This window comes from Magnolia sinica, chromosome 4 (genome assembly GCF_029962835.1).
Source record: "Magnolia sinica isolate HGM2019 chromosome 4, MsV1, whole genome shotgun sequence".
NCBI lineage: Eukaryota > Viridiplantae > Streptophyta > Magnoliopsida > Magnoliales > Magnoliaceae > Magnolia > Magnolia sinica.
The window spans coordinates 29,302,484-29,323,568 of NC_080576.1; the positions used below are offsets into that span (position 1 = coordinate 29,302,484).

The 21,085-nt window shown below is 39.4% G+C and overlaps 1 protein-coding gene across 1 annotated transcript; it reads right to left on the reverse strand.

Moving 5' to 3' along the window:
* Positions 1-1,481: 1,481 nt before the first annotated feature.
* On the reverse strand, positions 1,482-20,180 carry LOC131242930 (uncharacterized). The gene is made up of 7 exons (XM_058241910.1): positions 19,916-20,180; positions 9,676-9,706; positions 9,552-9,570; positions 8,932-9,032; positions 6,812-6,910; positions 5,036-5,211; positions 1,482-1,850 (listed from the first exon to the last, which is right to left on the reverse strand). The coding sequence occupies exons 1-7, from the start codon at positions 20,078-20,080 to the stop codon at positions 1,764-1,766; spliced, it is 678 nt and encodes a 225-aa protein (XP_058097893.1). The 5' UTR covers positions 20,081-20,180; the 3' UTR covers positions 1,482-1,763.
* Positions 20,181-21,085: the final 905 nt, after the last annotated feature.

A 21,085-nucleotide genomic window follows, 5' to 3' on the forward strand; every position in this document is an offset into this window, starting at 1 on the left:
ATCATGCCCTAATTTATAACATGCTGACAGAATTTCAATAGATATTAACTTTGCAGAGCATCCAAACAGAATTTGAAGGAATTCAGTCTTCAATGCTACATCTCCTTTCAGTCCATGTTTTTTTAAAAAAAAAAAAATGCTTTCCACTTTTTGAGCAGAGTATTTGGGTGTTTGAGGTTCCCAAGGCCAGCGTCTGTGCCAAATATCGTGATTGAGAGTGACCCAACATACTGAGGGCTGCCTTTTTTGCACTGCTCCAAGCATAGTTTAAAAACTCAAAAACTCAACTCAATGTTCATTTGGGCTGAGTTGACTCGAAGACTTGATCTAACTCGATGGTTAATGACTATAAACGAAAATAAAGTAGGAATGGCAACAAATTTTAAATTAGTTCACTTTGTATAAGATTGTGAAATAAGGAAATAGGCAACAGACCTACATCTTCAAAAGAGCTGTGGGTTTGAATCTTGCCTGTGTTCTTTTCACTTTTAATTAAGAAGAGGTCTGACAAGGTGAGTGACTTGGCCCAAGTAAGAATGAGATGTGCTGAGTCGACCAATGTAGCGAGTATACTTGACCAGTCTCTCTCAGACTCGGCCGAGTTACTCTCAGATTTGAGTTGCTTAGGGACTCAGCTCAAAATCTTGGCGAGTTGACTTGATGGAGGAGTTTCGAGTTGAGTCAGTAAGTTTTAGAACTGTGGCTCCAAGACCCTAGAACCAACCACAGCCTCTTTGCTTTTCTAAATACAATGTAAATGAGTAATTATAACTTTTTACAGCGGCTTGAAAAAGAGGAAATGCGGCTGTAAGTTTGATTCGAACATCTTGGCACAAAGCATTGTTAATTAAGGAAATTATGGTGGTAAATTTTGTGAGGCCCATCCTCATGCATGTGTCTGATCCACACCGTCTATTTATTCTAGGTGCTCATTTTAGAGCATGAGCCAAAAAATGAGGCAGATACAAGGCTCAAGTGGACCACACCATAGGAAACAGGTGGAAATGAATGCCTACCTTTAATAGTTAAATGAGCCTAGGACTCACATGGATGCATGCCTGCCATCCAAACCGTTCATAATGTCATATAGACATGGATGAAGAGAAAACATAAAAATAAGCTTGATCCAAAGCTTCTGATGGCACCATAGAAGAAATGAATGGTAAGTTTTCAATTCCCCCTGTTTCGTGTGGTGTTTTCCACCTAAGCTTTGAATTTGCCTCATATTTTGGCTCAGGCCCTAAAATGTGAGGGAAAATCAAATGGACGGCACAGATCAAGCACACACATAAAAGTGGGCCCCACTAAAATATCCTCCTTTCCTCCATTTCAACCCACTGTCAACGTCAAGTCATTGTCAAAGGGAGGTAAATAATAATTGCCCATTTACCCCATGAATTGAAAAACAAACAGGCCCTTAAGGGTGCTTGGGAAGCCCAGCCAACCACAATTTGGGTGGTACATTCAAATGCTGCAAGAGATTCAAGCTGAAACGTGAACAAGTTTCGATCCAACTAGAATCACATAGTCAGATTTTAATTGTATTTACAGGGTTTCAACAACACTTGCTATAGTAATTACCAGATATTTATTTGGTAGATAAAGTACATCAGGTACATATCCTGTCAGGTACCCATTACTGTTCTCTCTTTAGTTTCGAATATAACAAACCCATGTAGGAATGCAATTCCTTCTATGTTTCATCACAGAAAAGTAATGGAAACATCAGAGATGTTCTTATGCGGAAAGGAATTTTACCCAATTTACGCTCTTCCCTCCCATTCTTCATAGAATTCTGTTAAGAAATCCTGCATGAAATTGTGCCTTTTCTCAGCCCTTCTTTTACCAGCCTGAAATTTACACCACCCACAAAACCCAAAGGTATCAGTCAAATTAAGGAAGAAGGTTTTTGGAAATGATTTCATCAATACATGTACGGGTAGCAGTGTCCTCACTTTTCTCACAAGGTTTTTGTAAACTCATTTGCGGGCAAGAAAAATACAGTAAAGCCAGTTGAACCATAATAAGAGAGATGCAATGAGTGTATGCCATGTGACATCGCACTTTTCAGGGAAAAAAATCCTCAAGAAGTTTTTGAAATGTGCTTTTAAATGTTAAATGGCATACACTCATTGGGCTCTATCTTATTACAGTTCAACCAGCTCTACTGTATCATCTCTCTTTGCCGAATTTTTCACCACCCACAAAACCCAAAGGTACCAGTCAAACGAAGGAAGAAGATTTAGGGAAATGATTTTATCAACAGTTAATACACACATACAGATAGCAACGTCCACGAATATCTCACAAGGTCTTTGTGAACTCATTTGGTGCCAAGAAATAATACAGTAGAGCTGGTTGAACCATAATATTGTAGGCCCCAACAAGTGTATGTGTTGTGACATTGCACTTTTTAGGGGAAAAAAAATTCAGGAGAAATCTTTGAAAAGTGCTTTTAAATACCACATGACAAACACTCATTGGGGCTCTAACTTATGGTACAACCAGCTCTACCATATCCTCTGTCTTGGCTGCCTATCCACACAAGTTTGTCAAAGAAGCTTGCCAATACCAGCATTTAGCAACATTCAAAAACTTGCATCTGGAACTAGGTGGAGTCGACTCATTTTGGCTAAGATCAACAAGTATAAACCCTGACTTCATCAAATTGTGGTGTCTTCCATATTGACTTGATGAATGAAACTCAGAGTCGGCAGAATATACTACTATAAAACAACAAAGAGTTCGCAATCTGTAAATTAAGGGTGCATTTGGAATTTTACTATATTCATATTCAGCAGAATGGCCATTGTTCTTGATTCTTGTATTTGAAGTAACGAGATGACTAGTGATTAGGAGGTGGTTTAACAGACTTCACTCTGCTGAATGTCTATTGTGATCGTCACAAACTCCAAATGAAGTGCTTTAAAAAAAAATAAAAAATCAAAGTGGACACCCCTTAATAAGGATGCAGTGACAATTTGCATCATTTCCGCGCATGCACTTGGCCAGCTGCATCAATGTTCCCATGGCAAAGTATTCAGAGAATAATGAGCATGTAACTAGGGGTGAGTTGTAATTCTAAATAATTGTTATAGTTATGCATTTGTGGTTGGCAATCGGTATGACATACGTAGTTTAGAACGCATAAAACATTTTTACTTGGTATATCTTAGCACTAGATTATTCTGCAGTCATATCAGTAGCACATGTATACACTCCACACATGTATGCATGTGCACAAGTGAAGCAGCCTGCATCAGGGTCAAATTGTTCTCCACCATTGATTGTAAACTAGTAATGTAGGCACATGACCCGCAATAGAGCCCATCATGTGCTGATTTTGGGCTGTTTGTTGCAAGATTTGGGCCTAAATGTTCAGGAACACATGCCATTTGTGGAAGCTAGGGGGACTGATGTGGAAGATATGATTGAAGATTTTGGGGGTATTTAGTAGATTTGTTTTTGCTATTTTAGGCCAAATCTTTGTTCTTAGGAAGTTGTTATCTTAGATAAATTATAGATTGCTTTGAAACTAATTGAATTGAAATCGGTCTAATGGTTGGGTTTTTGTTTTAAGTCATTGTAAGGAGAAATTTTAATTTCAATAAATTTGCTCACTCCTCTACTCAAACATTCTTGTAGGTGTACTTTTAACCATTCTTGCAATTCAGGTATCGATATCTCATTGAATCAATAATTGAGTTACACCATTTTTGTATAAAAGGGGATGATCGTTGGAGGATTTTCAACTCTACATCATCTCTTAATGGCTTCAAAGGGTGTGACATAGGAAGAATCCAATTAATCTTCACACTCTCTCACTAATACAGTGGGGGAGCTCTGACATGAAGGGAATTCGGAGATCAAAGTTGGAGCACGTGGAGACACAATGATCGAATTCTTCGATTATTGGAACATGACAGAAGCTCGGAATTAAGGTAGAAAATCTGAAATTTCATGGTTGTTGCATATTGAGGACTTCAATTAGCTAAGCAAGAGGAAAAGGTGTTCTAGTACAAGGATCACAAACAATTGGCATGTTAAATTAGCAGTTATGAAGCTTCCCAGCCACGTGTTAGGTTGGTGGGACAACCTCTGAGCCGAACGCATTTGTCAAGATAAGAAAGTAAATTCTTGGAAAAAGATCGGAAAAAAAAATAAAAAGGAAGTTCCTACCGGCCACTTATGCCCATGACCTCTATTAAAGATGTTGGAATCTACGTCAACAGAACAAATTAGTAAATGAATATACAGAGGGGTTCCATACGTGGACATCATGACGGGGTTTCATGAATATGAAGGGCAAAAGATTTCAAGAAATCTTAATGGTCTTAAGTGGACATAAGAAATGAATTGGCTTTCTAGGGTGTATTTAAGATATCCAATGCAAACACATTTACATTAAAAGCTAAGGAGATAATTTAACTGGGGACTTGAGAGACAATTTGATGCCCCACAAGGGCCATCCTCAAGAATGGAGCATCATGCTAACTTTCCACATAAGATGACCACAGGTCGCCCATAGGTTGAGGGATGATTGGCCAACGTCCAACGATGAAAGCCCAAACCCATCTGAGGAGGGGAATTATAGACGAGATGCTAGGGCAACCAAGACAAGGCAAAAAAGCACTCTCTGAAGAAGAAGAAGAAGAAGAAGAAGAAGAAGAAGAGAGAGAGAGAGAGAGAGAGAGAGAGAGAGAGAGAGAGAGAGAGAGAGTTTTGGTTGACATCTCCCATCTACTTACTTTCCCCAAAAGTCCTTAATATGAATGGTTAGGATAGTCCTATCCATGTGATTTTTTGGAATCTAGCCCATCTAAGTTGGGGTCAGTTGGGTGATCAGCTTGGGTCTTGTACACGTGTTACATGTACAAATTTTAACACCATATTCTATTTAATATGCCCATAACAAATACATGCATGCAAATGTGTTTAGATGGATGACTGAATACAGCGCTCTCTACAGTGCTTAGCTACATGATTGCAAAAGCTCATCAATATAACGAGCATGTGTTATGTTTTCCAGTGATACCTGTGTTTTCATCATATCCTTCAGCTTCAGTAGCTTCTCATGGAAATGATTCACAGTGGTCTGCTTCTCATCTTTCTTCATATATTGTTCCTTCGATAAATTCAATCGGGGGTGAATCTGAGGATCATGCAATGCTTGGTTCCTACTTCCACCAAATGTAAAGCATCGAGCAATTCCTGAAATCAATAAGAATAGATCTACCCAGTTACAGATTTAAATGCAGCGAACGCACATGATTAGATAAGGATAGGGAATGTGTAAGGATTAACCATGACAAAAGGAAGGAAAAAGTACATCCATCCCCATTTACACTTGCTCCAACACTTTGATTTACACGTGCTACTTTTGGATTTCTTTTTTCAGTTTTTGTACAAAACACTAACTTGCATGAGTGGTTCTCATACACTACCGAATTGAAATGCAGTAATTAGTTCGATAACATGGAAATAACCAAAGTGGTGATTTCCTTCCTCAGCAGTCATATTGGAGGACCAGGCTCCAAATTGCAGTTATGTTTATTTCGAGTTGGATTTATAACAAATGTACCTGCAATTTGAGGGATATTTCCTCACTATGAAAAGTAAGAAACATCATTAAATTGTCACTTGCTCTTGATTAAACTGAATCTTTTTTTCTTGATCCACATCTTCATTAAATTGAATCTTCGCAATTCATGTGTGCATACGAACAAAGCCCATATGCTTTTAAACCCAACCTCTCAATACAATGCTATAGAAAGTAAAACATCAGGCTTACATCATCCATTATACCTCCCAATTTACAATCATTATAACCCGCTGTTATGTTATTTACTCAAGATTGCTTTGCAATATATTATATACCAACTTGTCATAATAGATTGAAAACATACATGGAATCCCATGAATCCTATTTTTTTGCTACTTTCCGAGTTCTTCACTCCATACCCATCTCAGATACTGACATGCATATGCTACCTAAGCAGCATAGCTTGCAGGCGCAGCAATAGAAAGAAAATTATTAATCGAGAAATAAGACAAGAATACCTATGCCAACAGAAAAAACTACAAATGAAGAATGCAATAAATAAGCTTTGCTAAGCACAAATGCGTGTACAATACTGCTCATGTACACGCCACATGTGCTAGCATGGCACATAGGTGCAAGATCCACTCCATCCATCATGTCAGTCCGGCCTTCTACATGTTTTTCCAAAAATAAATTGGTCCACTCAGTATGTGGCCCCAGTATTGGAAACAGATGGATGGGTTAGAACACTTCAGCCAATCCTTTTAGAACTGTACATTAGTTCTGCAAAATGTAGCCCACCTGACCAGTTGATCAACCTAGTTCTTGGTCTAGGGCATCAACATAGTGGCACTGTTCTGATGGATGGATTGGATCTTGGACCTATCATTCCATGTGGGCACATGTGTGGCGTGTACAACAGCTTTATTGCACAGACGTGTGGGCCTAGCAAAGTTTGCAATAAATACTTGAACATACATATATACTAAATAGCATAAAAATGGCAAGCATAACAACGAATGATAGAAATAAGACGTGAGAACAGACTAAGATGCTCTCCCGTGCAACATTATGGTGTTTTTTTAATTTAAAGGTAGGAATTGAACATGGTCCACAACTCAGGAACAGCAGTAAATAAAGCAAGCAACAACTGAAAGGTAACAGTGTTCACACTGAAAGTTTTGGACCTGCTGTGGACCTTATGAGTTCATAATGTCTATAAAAATCACAGGTTAAACTTTTTCAACAGCATTGAACCATAAAACTTACCAATAGCCCCAATTGCATCAAGTCGGTCAGCATCTTGAACAACCCCAAACTCTAGGGGAAATTTGCCAAATTCAGTACGTGCAAGTTCATCTTTGAAACCTGAAAATTAGAAGGCAAACAATACCCATTATTGCATTGTTTGAAATCACAAAGGGAAAAAAAATGATGAGATGGATAATGATATGGAGAAAACACGGTGAGGCTAGAGAGACAAAGTAACCGAGGCAAATGGAATCCTACTCAATATCTGGTAAAAAAATTCGATATTTTTAGTGACAAGTCTGACAAATATTTTGATAGAAGGCAAAAGGATGAACAAACTACGATTCTGAAAATAGAATAATGGTCATAAATTGGGTTTCTGAGAGAATCCCAACATGGTTATCTTACCAACGGATAATTTATGGGGTGAATATTCACAATCACGAAGAAAAATTGATTCCGTCTTCATTCCAGTGAAACATATCTTGTAGATTGCAAAGGAAATTACTTGAACACACCAAAGAGGAGAGTGAAAATAAGCTGTTCATCACATCCTATGGTCTGCAGAGGGGACCCCACCCACAAAAGGAAAAAATTTGAAAGAATTGTCCTATTTATTGATGTTGTCAACCATTTGCCCGTATGAATGAATGCATACCCTGTGGAATCAAGCTGATGTGTACTTTTAAATTAACAGTTCTATATACGACCTAAGGTAAATATGTATTAGTGTAGAGGTATAGTTGCAGTGTTGTACAACTAAGGTGTGGTTGTCCTGACTCATGAGTGCAACTAGTCCTAGGTTGATGGGGTCAATTTTCAGTACCTACATATGCTAACTACGAGGTTAAGGATCTTGAAACTGGACTTTGACTTGATGCAAGCTCAGGTCGGAGTTGAACTGAGTCTTCAAGTACAGAATCGAGTTTTTCCATTTTAAAAACGTTAGGGCAGACATTTTCCAGGTTTTGAACAATCAATGAGTTCTTCAGTGCTATGGACAATGAGGTGCCCCCTTAACTAGACCCAAGTCTCCATTGAGTTGATTCCTCTCGGCAAGTTTCTCAAGTACTACATTGAGAATCTAAACTTTAGTATTGACAGCAGCACGCACATGTAATTCTGGATATTCGTGAAAACTAAAAATAAAGAAATATTTGAAATTGCTGATAATTTGAGAGAGCTTGGTTCACATGCCCAAAATTCCATGTCCAAACTAAACTTAAAAACCAAAAATGGTGACAAGAAACAACTGAGTCAATGATTTCGGGAACCAAATTTTTCCAAGAGAAATCATATGATCCTTGAACCAAGGATTTGTGCTGAATGCATAGTTTCTAGTCTGTACTAGTTGGGTCCATGTTGGGAATCCAAACTACCTGTCTATCAGGGCCCCACCTTGGATGGACCATTCCCGAAAATTACCAAGACATGAAGACCATAGCCACAAAACTGGGCCTTTTTCCAGTTCAATGGGCATCATTTGCTGGATTTGTTTCAGGGCATCCATTTGCAGGACACAAATTGGAAGATTATGACTGTCCTATTGAGGAGATTTTTGGGGCATAGTCCATCCATAGTGGGGCCTTGTCCAAAACATGGTCCGGATTACTGAACCATGGTTTACACTTGTACCATCTGAAAGTTCAGGACATGGCGCATATCCTTGGGTCGAGAATGATAGAATTCCTCGTTTACTAAAAGTTCAGTTCCATTGACTTTGTCAAGTCGAATTCAGAAATGCAAAGACCAATTTCTGACTAAGTTAAATAATGTTTTTGAATGAATAAAGGTAAAATGCTGATATACATGCTCACATAAAAAGACAGTGCCTTCTTCTACCTAAAACTGACGTTTAGGGGGGTGTTTGGATCATAAGTTACTTAATATAAGCTACTTATGCCTCAAGGAACTTATCTTGTTTTCTAATTATTAAGCTGAAGTGATTAAGTAACTTTAAGTCAAAAAGTTGCTTATAATTCGTCATAAACCAAACATATCTCAAATAAGTCACTTATCTACTGTTGTGAGTAGAAAAAGTAACTTATTTGGTGGTATCCAAACGGGCCCTTAATGAGAACTAAATAAGAAAAGTAATGAAAGTTTAATACTCCAAATCCTTTATGACTGAAGCTTACCCATTCCCTTTATAATCCCCAGTATCTTCTGTTTTAAGCTCTCCTCTAACCCCTCCTCCTCAAGAAACCTCTCAACCATCATTGCCTCCTCAGAATGCTCCCTACACCCAACTGAACAATTTCAATAGGAATTGATATGGGCACCCTTCTTGATTAATAAATGCAACCTTTATCTTCTGCTTATGGTAATACAATAGTACAGCTTTGTACTATTGTATTACCAAAAGTATTGGGTATCTTTCTCCATCAGGGTGTGTGTAAATAGTGGCAACCTTCCAAAAAAATGTGAAACTGACGGACAAAAGAAATTTTTTAAAAAATAATATTCTACCAGATCACAACTTGAAAACACCCATATCACATGTGAAAATCAAAGGGATACACAAGGTATGGAAACATGCAAAATTACACAGAAAAGGAAGAAAAATCTCGTCCACCTTAAATTTATGCAATTAAGAGAGAAATGTAACGAATAAATAGAATCTTTCAAGAACACATAATGAAAAAAAAAAAACAGAGTAACACAAAACACGCGCTTGTATGATCTAATAAAAAGATTAACTGTAATTAGAGAGTTCCTCAAAATTGTGCAAGATTAAGCAAGCAATGAATGTACCCACCTCACATATTTGTGGTCTCCTGCAACAGTGTACCCAACCAGTAATTACATCAATGCCATGAAAAGCTAAAGGAAAGAAATAATGTATTTGAAATTAATAAATAAACTGATAGAGAAGGACAGACCTATGTCATGCAGAAGTGCTGCAAGCTCTACCTGACAAGGAAAACAATAAGAGATTTAGAAAGGTAAAAATTAAGAGAGGGGGAGTAGAAGGAAAACTATCCAAACACAACAATTCTCTTAAGAATTCAGTTCCTATGATGTCCAGATGCAAGATCCTGAATCTAGAGAACAACATAACACCCATTATACTAAGAAGGGGATATGTCACTCTACACTGTAACAAAAAGATGGCCATTAAAAAATGGCTGTTATTTTCTCATTAGCAGCTGTCCTTTTCTTGGATAACAGCCTACAATGTATGGTAACTGTTTTTCTAACCAATGTTTTCAGTATCAGTATCAATGGATGTATCACACCCTTGAGATACGGAAACACACAGTTATCACATAGGAAATATTGGATATATCGTGTAATGTTTCATTGCTTTTGGGAAACATTGGGAAATTGGTCGAAATTTTCAATGAAACCTCAGTACATGTTAAAAAAGACATCATTAACATCATAATAAGTTTTCATTATATAGGGTCCTAAAATATGCGTTGTCTAACAAAACGATGCAACTATATTCAAAATCAACTAATATAAAAACACAATCAATTGATTATTTTTAAAAATTGCACGCGTGTACAAGCATTTGAAATTAAATTGTCATATTATGTCTCATAATCCGAAAATTAGGATTATTTCCTCATCTAATGATGAGCTAGGATGACATTTCGTGGACAGTCAAGAGTGAAAAACATTCAATGGTCCCGTTTCAATAAACAAGTATCCACGAATCAAAGGTCAGGATCATTTAAACAATCCGATTTTGGGACTGTGACTTAGCAATAGTGGTTCCACAATTTAATTGGTATGATTTGAGTTAATATCTGACACATATACAATTTTTGAGTGCATGCATATAAGTGTTGTAAGTGCACCATACACATGTCCAATTTGTGCATGCTTTTAAATAGAAAATAGGAATCCTAGCATCTCAAGTGGGCCCCACCGTGATGTTTATATGAAATCCACCCCAAACACCAGGTATGTCACCCCATGGTTAAAAAATCAGCCTCATCCGTGATTTAGGTGGACCACACGATTCGAAACAGTGTACAGGCAATGTTCACCCTTCAAACTACTTTCCTTGGTGTGGCCCACTGCCCATGTGAATCACAGATGGGCCTAATTTTTTGGCCCCGTTTCTAAATTTTATTATGGCATCTAATGGTTGGAGTGGGTTTTATATAATAATCACGGTGGACCTTATAAAAATCAGGGTGAACGTATCTTCACCAACTATTTCTTTTGGTGTGGCCCGCCTGAATCATAGAACAGCCTAATTTTTTGGCCTTGGACCTAATGTCGATTACACATAATGGTTGGAGTGGATCTCACATACATATTAAGGGGGGCTCCGTAAAAAATCAACGGGTCTATAAGATTTATTTTTTTCGATATATTAGCTCAAATAAAGGACGCCACCCCTCAATTTTTCGAGGCCCACCGTGATGCGGTATGTGAAATCCACTCCGACCGTTAGATGTGTAATCCCACTTTAGGTCTAGGGAAAAAAAATCAGGTTGACTTGTGATTCAGGTAGGCTACCTTAAAGGAAACGGTTGGTAAAGAGACGTCCAACCTTGATTTTTACAGGGTCCATCGTGATGGTTATATAAAATCCACTCCAACCATTAGGCATCACAATAAAATTTAGAAATGGGGCCAAAAAATTAGGCCCATCTGTTTTTCACATGGACCACACCAAGGAAAATAGTTTGAAGGGTAAGCATTTGATGCAGGACATAAAAATTAGATATGATGTGCAAGATTTCAGGCTTTAGATCATAATAATTTAGAAACAATCACAATAATTCCACATCCCACATAAAGTCAAGCATTCAACAAGGGAAATCTACAAGGTTCCAAGCCTACACATCAATTAAAAATTATACACCAAACAATGCTCAAAGGATAGTAGATTCATCCACACATGCAAAGTATTATTTCCCAATCCAAAGGATTCTCACGTTTCAATTCGGGAAAACCTAGGGTTTCAAAAGTAGAATAGAACTTGGGGATTTGAGATGATCTAGGGTTAGGGTTACGGAAACAATGCAAAAAAGAAGTGAAATAGAGATGAGAGGGAACTTGCGATCAGCCCGCACGTGTGGACAGAAAACCGGCCTGACGCACGTGCGTGGATGGCTGCCCACACACGTGTGGGGCCCACGAATCTAGAATCGGCCAGCTAGGGCCTAGTCTGCCAGGGATAGGCCACCTTCCCTCCAAATTTCAGGCCAAACAGATGATCGGTTTGAACACGGTGCTCTGCCGAAGTTTCAACCCTCTTCCAGGGCCAGATTATGGAAATCTGCTATAAGGGAAAGATTAGCTGCAAACGTGGGTGGATTTGATGAGGGGATGGTTGTAGGAGAAGAGGAATATGGAGGGTAGGAGATGGAGGCGATTTGGGATGGGTGTGGCTTTGTACCACGGTAGTTAACCCTTCAAAGAAGGGAGGGTTTCGCACCCAATTAGGTTTCCACAACTCAGAGAATTAGAGAAGCAAGGAAACGTAGAATTTTATTAATCATCTTTTGAAAAAAACCCTACAAAGGGTAGGGGTGCACACGAACCGAGCTAGCTCGGTTAGCTTGCTCGACTCGACTCGACTCGAAAAAGCTTAATTCGACTCGATTCGAAGCTCAGTTCGAGCCAAGTTGAGTTGATTTTTTGAGCTCGAAAATGAGTTTGAGCAGGCCCCAGCTCGACTCGGATCGAATCCAGCTCGAATCGAACTTGGATCGAACCAGTTCGATGACTCCGTTACTTTGCCATTGATGTTGCTCACCAACTATTTGATAAAATGACTAAACGAAATGTGGCAGGTGGCAAGGAAGGTATGTACATGAAACAAATACCCCTTTTCTCTTTGTTTTTCTTGGTTTTTATGTTGCTTAGAAGGTGTTTGATAAAATACCTGTAAAACCATTGCCTCTATTTGTAAAACAGTGGGATTTTGATGTTGCAGTTCAGGTGTTTGTGGAAATGCCTCAATGGCGAACTCAGCTCGATCTTGGCTCGAACTCGACCTGAGCTGCTGACTGAACCGAGCCAAGCTGGCCAGTCAGGCTAGAGGACCGAGCCGAGTCGAGTTCGAGCTGAGGTCAGCTAGTGGCCGAGCCGAGTCGAGCTGAGGCCAGCTCGACTCGGTTCGACTCGATGTACACCCCTAACAAGGGGTTGCCTATTTATAAGAAAAACCTGTACATACTATTACTTAAAGACTGTAATAAAAAATAACAACTAATCAATGCAATCTAAACCGTTCATGATGTTCCTAATAATGGAAATAAGCAAAACTCAAAGTCCTAGGTCACCTAGGGTAGTGGGCCACGATCATGAGATCCAATGATGGGATTGACATGATGATCGGGTCTACCCCAAGGAACCAAAACACAGTCCTCTAACTAGGAGGCCCTCCATGAATGTCGTCATCGATCCAGATCGAAGGTGGGGCCCTCCTTGCGTACGTGTGTAAGGGGGGCGTGCGTGTGCGCGAGATGTCCCCATCAGTATTGCACGTACACTGTTCCCAATCAAGTGGTCCACCTAATCACAATAGGGCTGATTTTCGGGCCCTGGATGTAACATGGGGTGACACACCTGGTGAATGGGTTGGGTTTCACATAAACATCTAGATGGGGCCCACCTAAGTCACCTATTCCATGTATCGCCTAACACGAGGTGAGGTGATGCGCCGACCCTTTTTTTCGTTTCCTTATTTCAAAATTACTCTTGGAGTTTGAGAGAGAGAGAGAGAGAGAGAGAGAGAGAGAGAGAGAGTGTGTCAGTTTGAGAGAGAGAGAGAGGAAAGAGAAGAAGGAGAAGAAAAAGATGAAGAATCGCGACACGGCACACATGTTTTTTTTTTTCATTCTCTTTTTTCTTTCATTCTCCTCTCTCAAAAAATCAATTTTTTGGGTTTTTTTCCCACAGCATTGATCAATATTGTTGATACATTGTAAAATATATAAAGAGGGGGTTTGATATTTTGCGTGATATTGCAATATCATCAATATCTTGGGATATCTTGCAATATTTCCCACGGCACAAGAATTTTTTTTTATCATAGTTGTGCATCAAGGTATTTAAAATCGGTTACGTAACAGTAATGGTCATAACCACTACACATTATGGGGTCGAAACGCCCGTTACAGAAAAAACAGGTTGTAAAGGCCCTGTAACGGTCCCGTAACGATCCTATAACAATTTTTTCAAAAAATAAAAAAGGGTTGTAACGGCCGATATGGGGGCCGTTACGGCCCGTATCATAATGGTAATGGTGGTGACCGTTACGACCACCGTTATCGTTTTGGAACACCCTGTTATGTATATCATATCAGCCAGGTGCAATATTGACATTATCGGCTGATACATCAACTGATAATGTCGATATCACAAACATTGATCATAACACCAATATACATTTCTATCATATGAATATCCAAGAAAATACACTTCGTGGCCTTCTCATCAAGCTTGTCGTAATTTTTATCATTACGCTTCACATAAGCAACACATTCAAACACTTGTAGATGCATTAAATTTACCTTCTCCTTATAAAGAATTTGATGTAGGACGTTCGTACCTAGTCACAATGGCATTACGATTAATCAAGCACACTACAGTATGCATGGCTCAATCACATACACTAAAATTGCGTAGATTGTTTGCCACGGCATGACGAAGCTTAGTGGGGCTTAGATTCACGGCAAAGTCCTATAGGGGGGTGAATAAGACCACTTAAAATTATTTTCATAATTAAAACAATTTACCGATTCAACTAATAAGTCAGTTAACATTTAGGCTTCTAAGCTAAGTGGGTCCAAGTATATAAACGACAAATGATTCAACTAATTGAGTTACTAGTCTATGTGGTGAGACATGAAATATCAATTATGTGTACTACAAATTAAGTACCTAGCATACATTCTAATCATGCAAGCATATGAATTAAGCACATTCAATTACAAGCAAGAATAGGCATGCATCCACATAAGCAATCGCAAACACAACGATGTATAGTGATTTGGTTACTTGTCTACTCCACTCCTAGCGAATACACTCTCCTCGAGTGTACTAGATTTCACTATCTCGGAGGTTTTAAATCAGGTTCACTTTTAACCTTTACAAGCATACACTCCCGTAGGAGGCCTACACAAGTACTTACACACATATACACCCGTGTTGATGAACCACGTACACACCCATGTTGGTGACGGTCCTACACAAAGACCTACACATACTCACCCCTGTTAGTGGACCACGTACATAGCCATGTCAGTGACAGTCCTACACAAAGACCTATACGTACTCACCCATGTTGGTGGCACACATTTCCACCCATGCTGGTGGACCACGTACACACCCATGTCGGTGACGGTCCTACACAAAGACCTACAGGTACTCAACCGTGTTGGTAACTCCTGTGGGGACTTAGTTGGTTTTCTATCAGCTACCTAATAACCACTACGATCCTAATCCAAGGACCTGTGTATACTCGCGTTGGAGGCTCCCATGGAAACCAACACATAAGCACCCATGCCTGGTGGCGATCCTACACAAGAACCTACGTACACTTCCGCCGAAGACGGTTCTATACAAGGACATTTGAGTTTGGGTCACAAACTTTATATTCAATCCTACACAAGGAAAGAGTATATGGACTCTTACAATTGACAACCTTACTTATCAAATTAAGCCCCGTCTTGAGATGCGTCTTCACTTCTTGAATCCGCTTCTCTTGTGCTCTCCCGATCCTTGAAGTCGATCTTCTTCCGCTTCCTTGAATCGGCTACCGGCAATGATCTTCCTATTGAGATACTAAGGTAATGGGAGTTGGATTGAATCTCGTACAACTAATAATGTTAGTTGGTACCTAGTAGGGATTCACCTAGATGAGTGTTCTAAAGAATATTTAGACACTAATTTACCTATAGGTTTGTGTCTAATCTTTAGAAAATGGAGTTCATATACATCTTCATAATGGAGCTTGGATTGCTCATTAGAGTAGTTAATCACATGAAAGATGACATGGAACCCTTTGGTTTTGGAGTCTGGGAGAGGGAAATTGAGTGAGGAATCACTTAGGCTCTAATTACACCAAAACACCATCATTTTGCCCAAGAACTGAATGCCCATGTTATTAAAAAAAAAAGTTTCCAACGGCTATAAAACGACTAGTTAACAGCTCTGTTGATAGCATCGAACGAGCCTTCGATAGGATCGAACTGGTCTACGATCCCATCAAGAAAATCCCGGAATTTACAATTTGCTTGCTAGATTGTTTCTTCGATTCTATCATGGAGATCTTTGATCATATCGAGTCTCATCGATGGCCTGTCGATAAGTTTGAGATCCACTCAAAAACTATTGTTTTGGGCTATGTATTTACAAGAGCTTTGCACCTATCTAATTATGATCAAATTAAGATCCCAAGGCTATGTGATGATCAAACAAAGGTTTACTTATTGGGGAATGGATCATCTAGAGGCTAAGGTTGTTTTGGACCTAAAGGGGTCTAAGGTTAGGGTCACCAAAGCACCTCAATTTACCTGTTTCCTCACTCCTTAATGCTCCAAGTTTTCATGTATCTTCGGTCTTCAGCTTCCAATGGCTCAACCGACTTACTGACAGTCTGACACACTAACAAAAGTGATTGACAAACAAGTGCACTTGCATACACTTTAGGCAAAATTTTCTCATTCATCATAGCCCGAGTTGCATCAACTATATGACAGTTCTTCCTCTTAAAAATCCCATTTACCATGGCATTCTTAGGCAAGTGAGCTGCCTTTTGACTGCATGTGCTTTTTAGAAAAGCATTGAAATCATTGGATAGATACTCTCAACCATTATTAGTTCGTAGAATTTTTATTCTTCAATTAAATTGATTTTCCATAAGTGCTTTAAATTCTTTGAAGCATTCAAATACTTCGAATCTGAGATAAAAAATAAATCAAAGTATAATGTGAGAACTCATTAATGAGGGATATATATATAGTGCCTAAATGCATGTGGGATTCCATAGGACTTGGTCTTCAAACATCACTACGAATAACTTCAAGCAGATAATGGGTTGTGATGACGGACTATATGAAAGGATGACGTGTCACATTTGCAAATTCACATGCCTCACGTGATTTCGATCATACTTTATAGTCGACATTCTAGTGACAACTCTCTTTCCTAATATGTTCCTAATCCGCTGAAGGTTATAGTGACCTAATCTCATATGCTACAAATTGGCAACTTCTAACGAGGAATTCTTAAAAGATAATTCCAATGTAAGTGTAAATAATTGACCCAGCTACCTTCCATGTCCAATAATCCTACCATCATCCTTCACTAGAATTCCCCATCCTCCGCCACCAAACATAACCTTATAGCCTTGATCTACAAGTTATTATATGGACGTGATTTTCTTTCATAGCTTTGGCATGTGCAATACATTAGAATATTGTAGGGTGATGCTACCCTTACCTTCGACTTCAAGGGGGTGTCATCTCCACTGATAAAATCTGATACGCTCGATGCTAGATCTTTACTAGTGATCTTCTCTTAGTGACAGGTCATTCAAGTACGCCAAATATATTTAACACTCATTTGTACCTAATTCTGAAGCTTGCATTGCACAAAGAGCTTCTCTTCACCATCTCTTTGCTTATCTTCAACAATTTAGTTTCCTTCATCAACTCTACATTACTTTGCATAGTGCCTGCTTTTTCTGCCTTTGTAACACTTAAACTCAATTTTAGCTTATACTTCTTTGAGAATTGCATCGATTGTTGTTGGTGGCGGGTGGTTGCGATTGTTGATGATTTGGTGATTTTGGTGAAATTTTTGAGAATTCTTTGTAAAGCCATGACTTCTTTCCCTTCCATAGGGTTAACCATGCGTTTGTGAAAACAAAGAATCATTGCTTGTATCCAACTTTTCTAGAACCATTTTGAGCCGCCAATCTCCAACTTTCTAGAAGAGCCTTTTTCTTGTAATAACATACTCATAGCCTTCTCCATAGGCAGCTTATCTTGTTGAATTAACACTTTCAAAGCATCAAACTCGGTTTCTAGATTCTTCGAGATGATTACAATTCAAGTGTCATTTTCCATCTTGATGTCAATTCCCTCCACATGATCACATAGATCCTTCGCTTTGTCGAGAAAACTCCATCCTAGAGTTGTTGCCTTGCTTGATTTCCCTCAATTCTGCTTCCAAAAATGCCTTCCTAGCAACATTCGCTTTCATGTGCATGATAGCCAAGCGATACCACACTTCTTTCACCAAATCCAATTCCCTAACAAAGTAAATCATATCTTATGCACAAGAGATTCGGATAACACGTAGAACCTTCCCATTATCCAACTTACAAGTCTTGCTTGGCTCACTACCAATTTGGGATTGCTACCTCAATGATATCCCAAAGGCCCGGGTCCATCAAATAGCTTTGTAGACACACTTTTCAATAGTTCTTTGTCATAAGAACTTCAAGAACAATAGCATTCAATATCAACATGATCGAGCATACCAACGCTAGAAAGAAATTTGCAAAGTAGGAAAGTAGGAGATCTAACGCAATGGAAGTGAAAAAATGTCACACAACCAATCTACTCACCTTGAGGCTTTGATACCATGTAGAAAGTCACACAAGCAATGCTATGGAGAGGAAGGGCATGGTATCCATGGAGAAGGAAGAAAAGGACAAGAAAAGAGAAAGAAAGAGAGAGCTTTTACATTGGGTTCGAGTCCTTATCTCAATGGTGGACTCTGAGGAGTTTCAACACGAGGTCTTGGGTTCGATACCCATAGGTGGTGAAATCCCACTACGGCGTGTGTGGGTGCGTGTGAAAAAAAAAAAAAAAACTTTTACATATATGTTATGTATGTATTTCATAATCCTACTAACACCATAACTCTACAAAAGAAATTTTCCCAACAAACTACTTTTTGAATTTGACTCAACCGAAGCTTGCTTAATAACTAAATATCTTAATTAAATTAAAACTTAGCAATAATTGTCAATATGTCACATGTTGCTAGCACATCGACACGTGTGGAGTACATGTGGGGCACTTGAAGAACCCAAGATGGACGGGAGCACATGGCACATTGACATGTGTGGAGTGCTTTAAGATGGTTGATGGCATGTATTGCACGCATGTGGCACATTGGCACATGTGTGCCACTTTAAGATGGATAGCAAAACATGTGGGTGCTTGAAGATGGGCGGTAGCACGTGTCACACTCGAAGATGGTCGGTGGAAAATGTGGCAACGTGTGGGGCACATTATAGGAGAGTGGATTGCATGTGCCTTTGGGCATAAAGACATACCCGTGCCGAGGCTATGTGGGGCCCATAGAGATATGCGTGACAAGTCCACTCCACGCATCTGTTTTTAAACACCACAATAAGATAGGAATCTAAAAATCAGGCACATCCAAAACTCATGCGGCCCATACAACAAGAAACAGTGGAGATTGAACCGCTGGGGTGCTAGAAGTTTTGTATCAGGAGGATATTTGTTCCTACAGTTTATCTGAGTGGCAATAACCATATGAACGGTTTGGATGGCATATAAACATCATGGTCAGCTTCAGGAAGGTTTCAATGGTGGACATTTCCGTTCCTACTGTTTCATTTGTGGTGGCCCACCTAAGATTTGGATCTGCCTGATTTTTAGAATCCTATCTTATTGTGGTCTTTAAAAACAGATGGACGGAGTGGATTTGTCACAGACATCTCTGTGGGCCCCATACAGCCCGGGGTCACATGCAATCCGCTCTCACATCATATATATATATATATATATATATATAGAGAGAGAGAGAGAGAGAGAGAGAGAGAGAGAGAGATGTCGTTTCCTCTCCTTTTCCTTAAATTCTTGAAATTTGGGTTTCTGGAATTCAGGTTAAGGAAATGAAAAGTGAACATTTTGCAGTAGAGAGGATGGAAGTGGAAATGGTGTTTCCAGGAAATTTTACAAAAAAACAAGCAACGAAAGCCTGCTTTCACGGAAGCTGCGTTTCCTTAATTTTTTACATTTGAGCGAATCCAAAAGAGGCCCTAATTAAAATTGGAGGAGGTGAATTGATAACGTTCGCAGGGGGAGATAATAAGAATCGAATCCCTTGTAACGAGAGAAAAATAGGTAGAGAGGAGAAATGGAGGAAAGAAGTAAAAAGGCTTACAACGAACATGGAATGAGGAGAAGGAAGACCTTCCTCGTGAGCTAAGGAGAGAGCGAGATCTCTAACTCTGAAAGCGTGTGCAGCGTCGTGTGATGCATCGTTCCCTTTCATGGCCCTCTCCACCAGCTTCTCTGCGTTCCTCACCGTCTGATCATGCTGCCCCATCTCTCTCTCTCTCTCTGGTCTATCACTCCCACTCGGATTTTGAAAGATCGGCTGCGGAGAGTTAACTATTCGCTGACGTGGTGGATGGGTTACTTCCAGTGGATGCGATCCATCACGGGCGCAGCCGTGCTTGAGCGGAAACGGATTGGCTACTCCCCCTGATCGATGCTCTGTGGGCCCCACCATGATGTATGTATTTCATCCATTACGTTCATCCATTTTTAAAGACCATTTTAGGGATTTACTCCAAAAATTAGAGGTATATAAATCTCAGGTGGACCACACCACATGAAAACAATAGTGATTGGATATCCATCATTAAAATCCTACTGAGGCCCAATGTACTGTTTATTTAACATCCAATCTGTTTATTAAGTAATACAGGCCTAGATGAAGAGGAAAAACAAAAATCATCTCAATCCAAAACTTTTATGGCCCCCAAAATATTTTTAATGGTTGACCCTCATTCAACAGTGTTTCCTATAATGTGTTCCATTTCAGATTGGGATATACTTCATTTTTGGTCTCATGTCGTGGTATGAACTTTAAAAATAGATGGAGGGCATGGATGAAACACATATATCATGGTGGGGCCCACAGAGCACCGACCATCAATCAATTGAGGCTACATTTGCAACCATGGATTTGAAATGCCATCCATTAAAATTTTACTAGATATAAAGTACCTTAGGGCTAGAGATGGGCATTTGGGACCCGATTCAGTGGATCTGACCCGATTCGACCCGACTCGATACTGTTCCAAACAGAACCGACGGCTTGGATCGGCCTGATCGAGTCTGACCACCCAGATCCGTTTGTTTTTCGGGTCCGGTGCGGATAGAGGTCTATCCAGACCAACTTGACTCGGATACCCGAACCGAATGGATCCGGCCCGAACCGAACAAACCTGACCCGGTGGGTACTATAAATAATTTTTTGACTTTTTACCCTAACCCCACCCCTCTTTTCTTTCTTCCCAAGTTACCCTACCAACCGAAGAATGAG

What these genes read in the sequence shown, in the direction of transcription:
- LOC131242930 (XM_058241910.1), bottom strand. Translation starts at nt 20,080, where the DNA reads ATGGGGCAGCATGATCAGACGGTGAGGAACGCAGAGAAGCTGGTGGAG. An exon ending in CTCCTCATTCCATGTTCGTT is followed by an intron (nt 9,707 to 19,915) that starts GTAAGCCTTTTT and finishes TTTCCTTGTCAG; the next exon opens with GTAGAGCTTGCAGCACTTCT. An exon ending in TGATGCAATTGGGGCTATTG is followed by an intron (nt 5,212 to 6,811) that starts GTAAGTTTTATG and finishes TATTGATTTCAG; the next exon opens with GAATTGCTCGATGCTTTACA.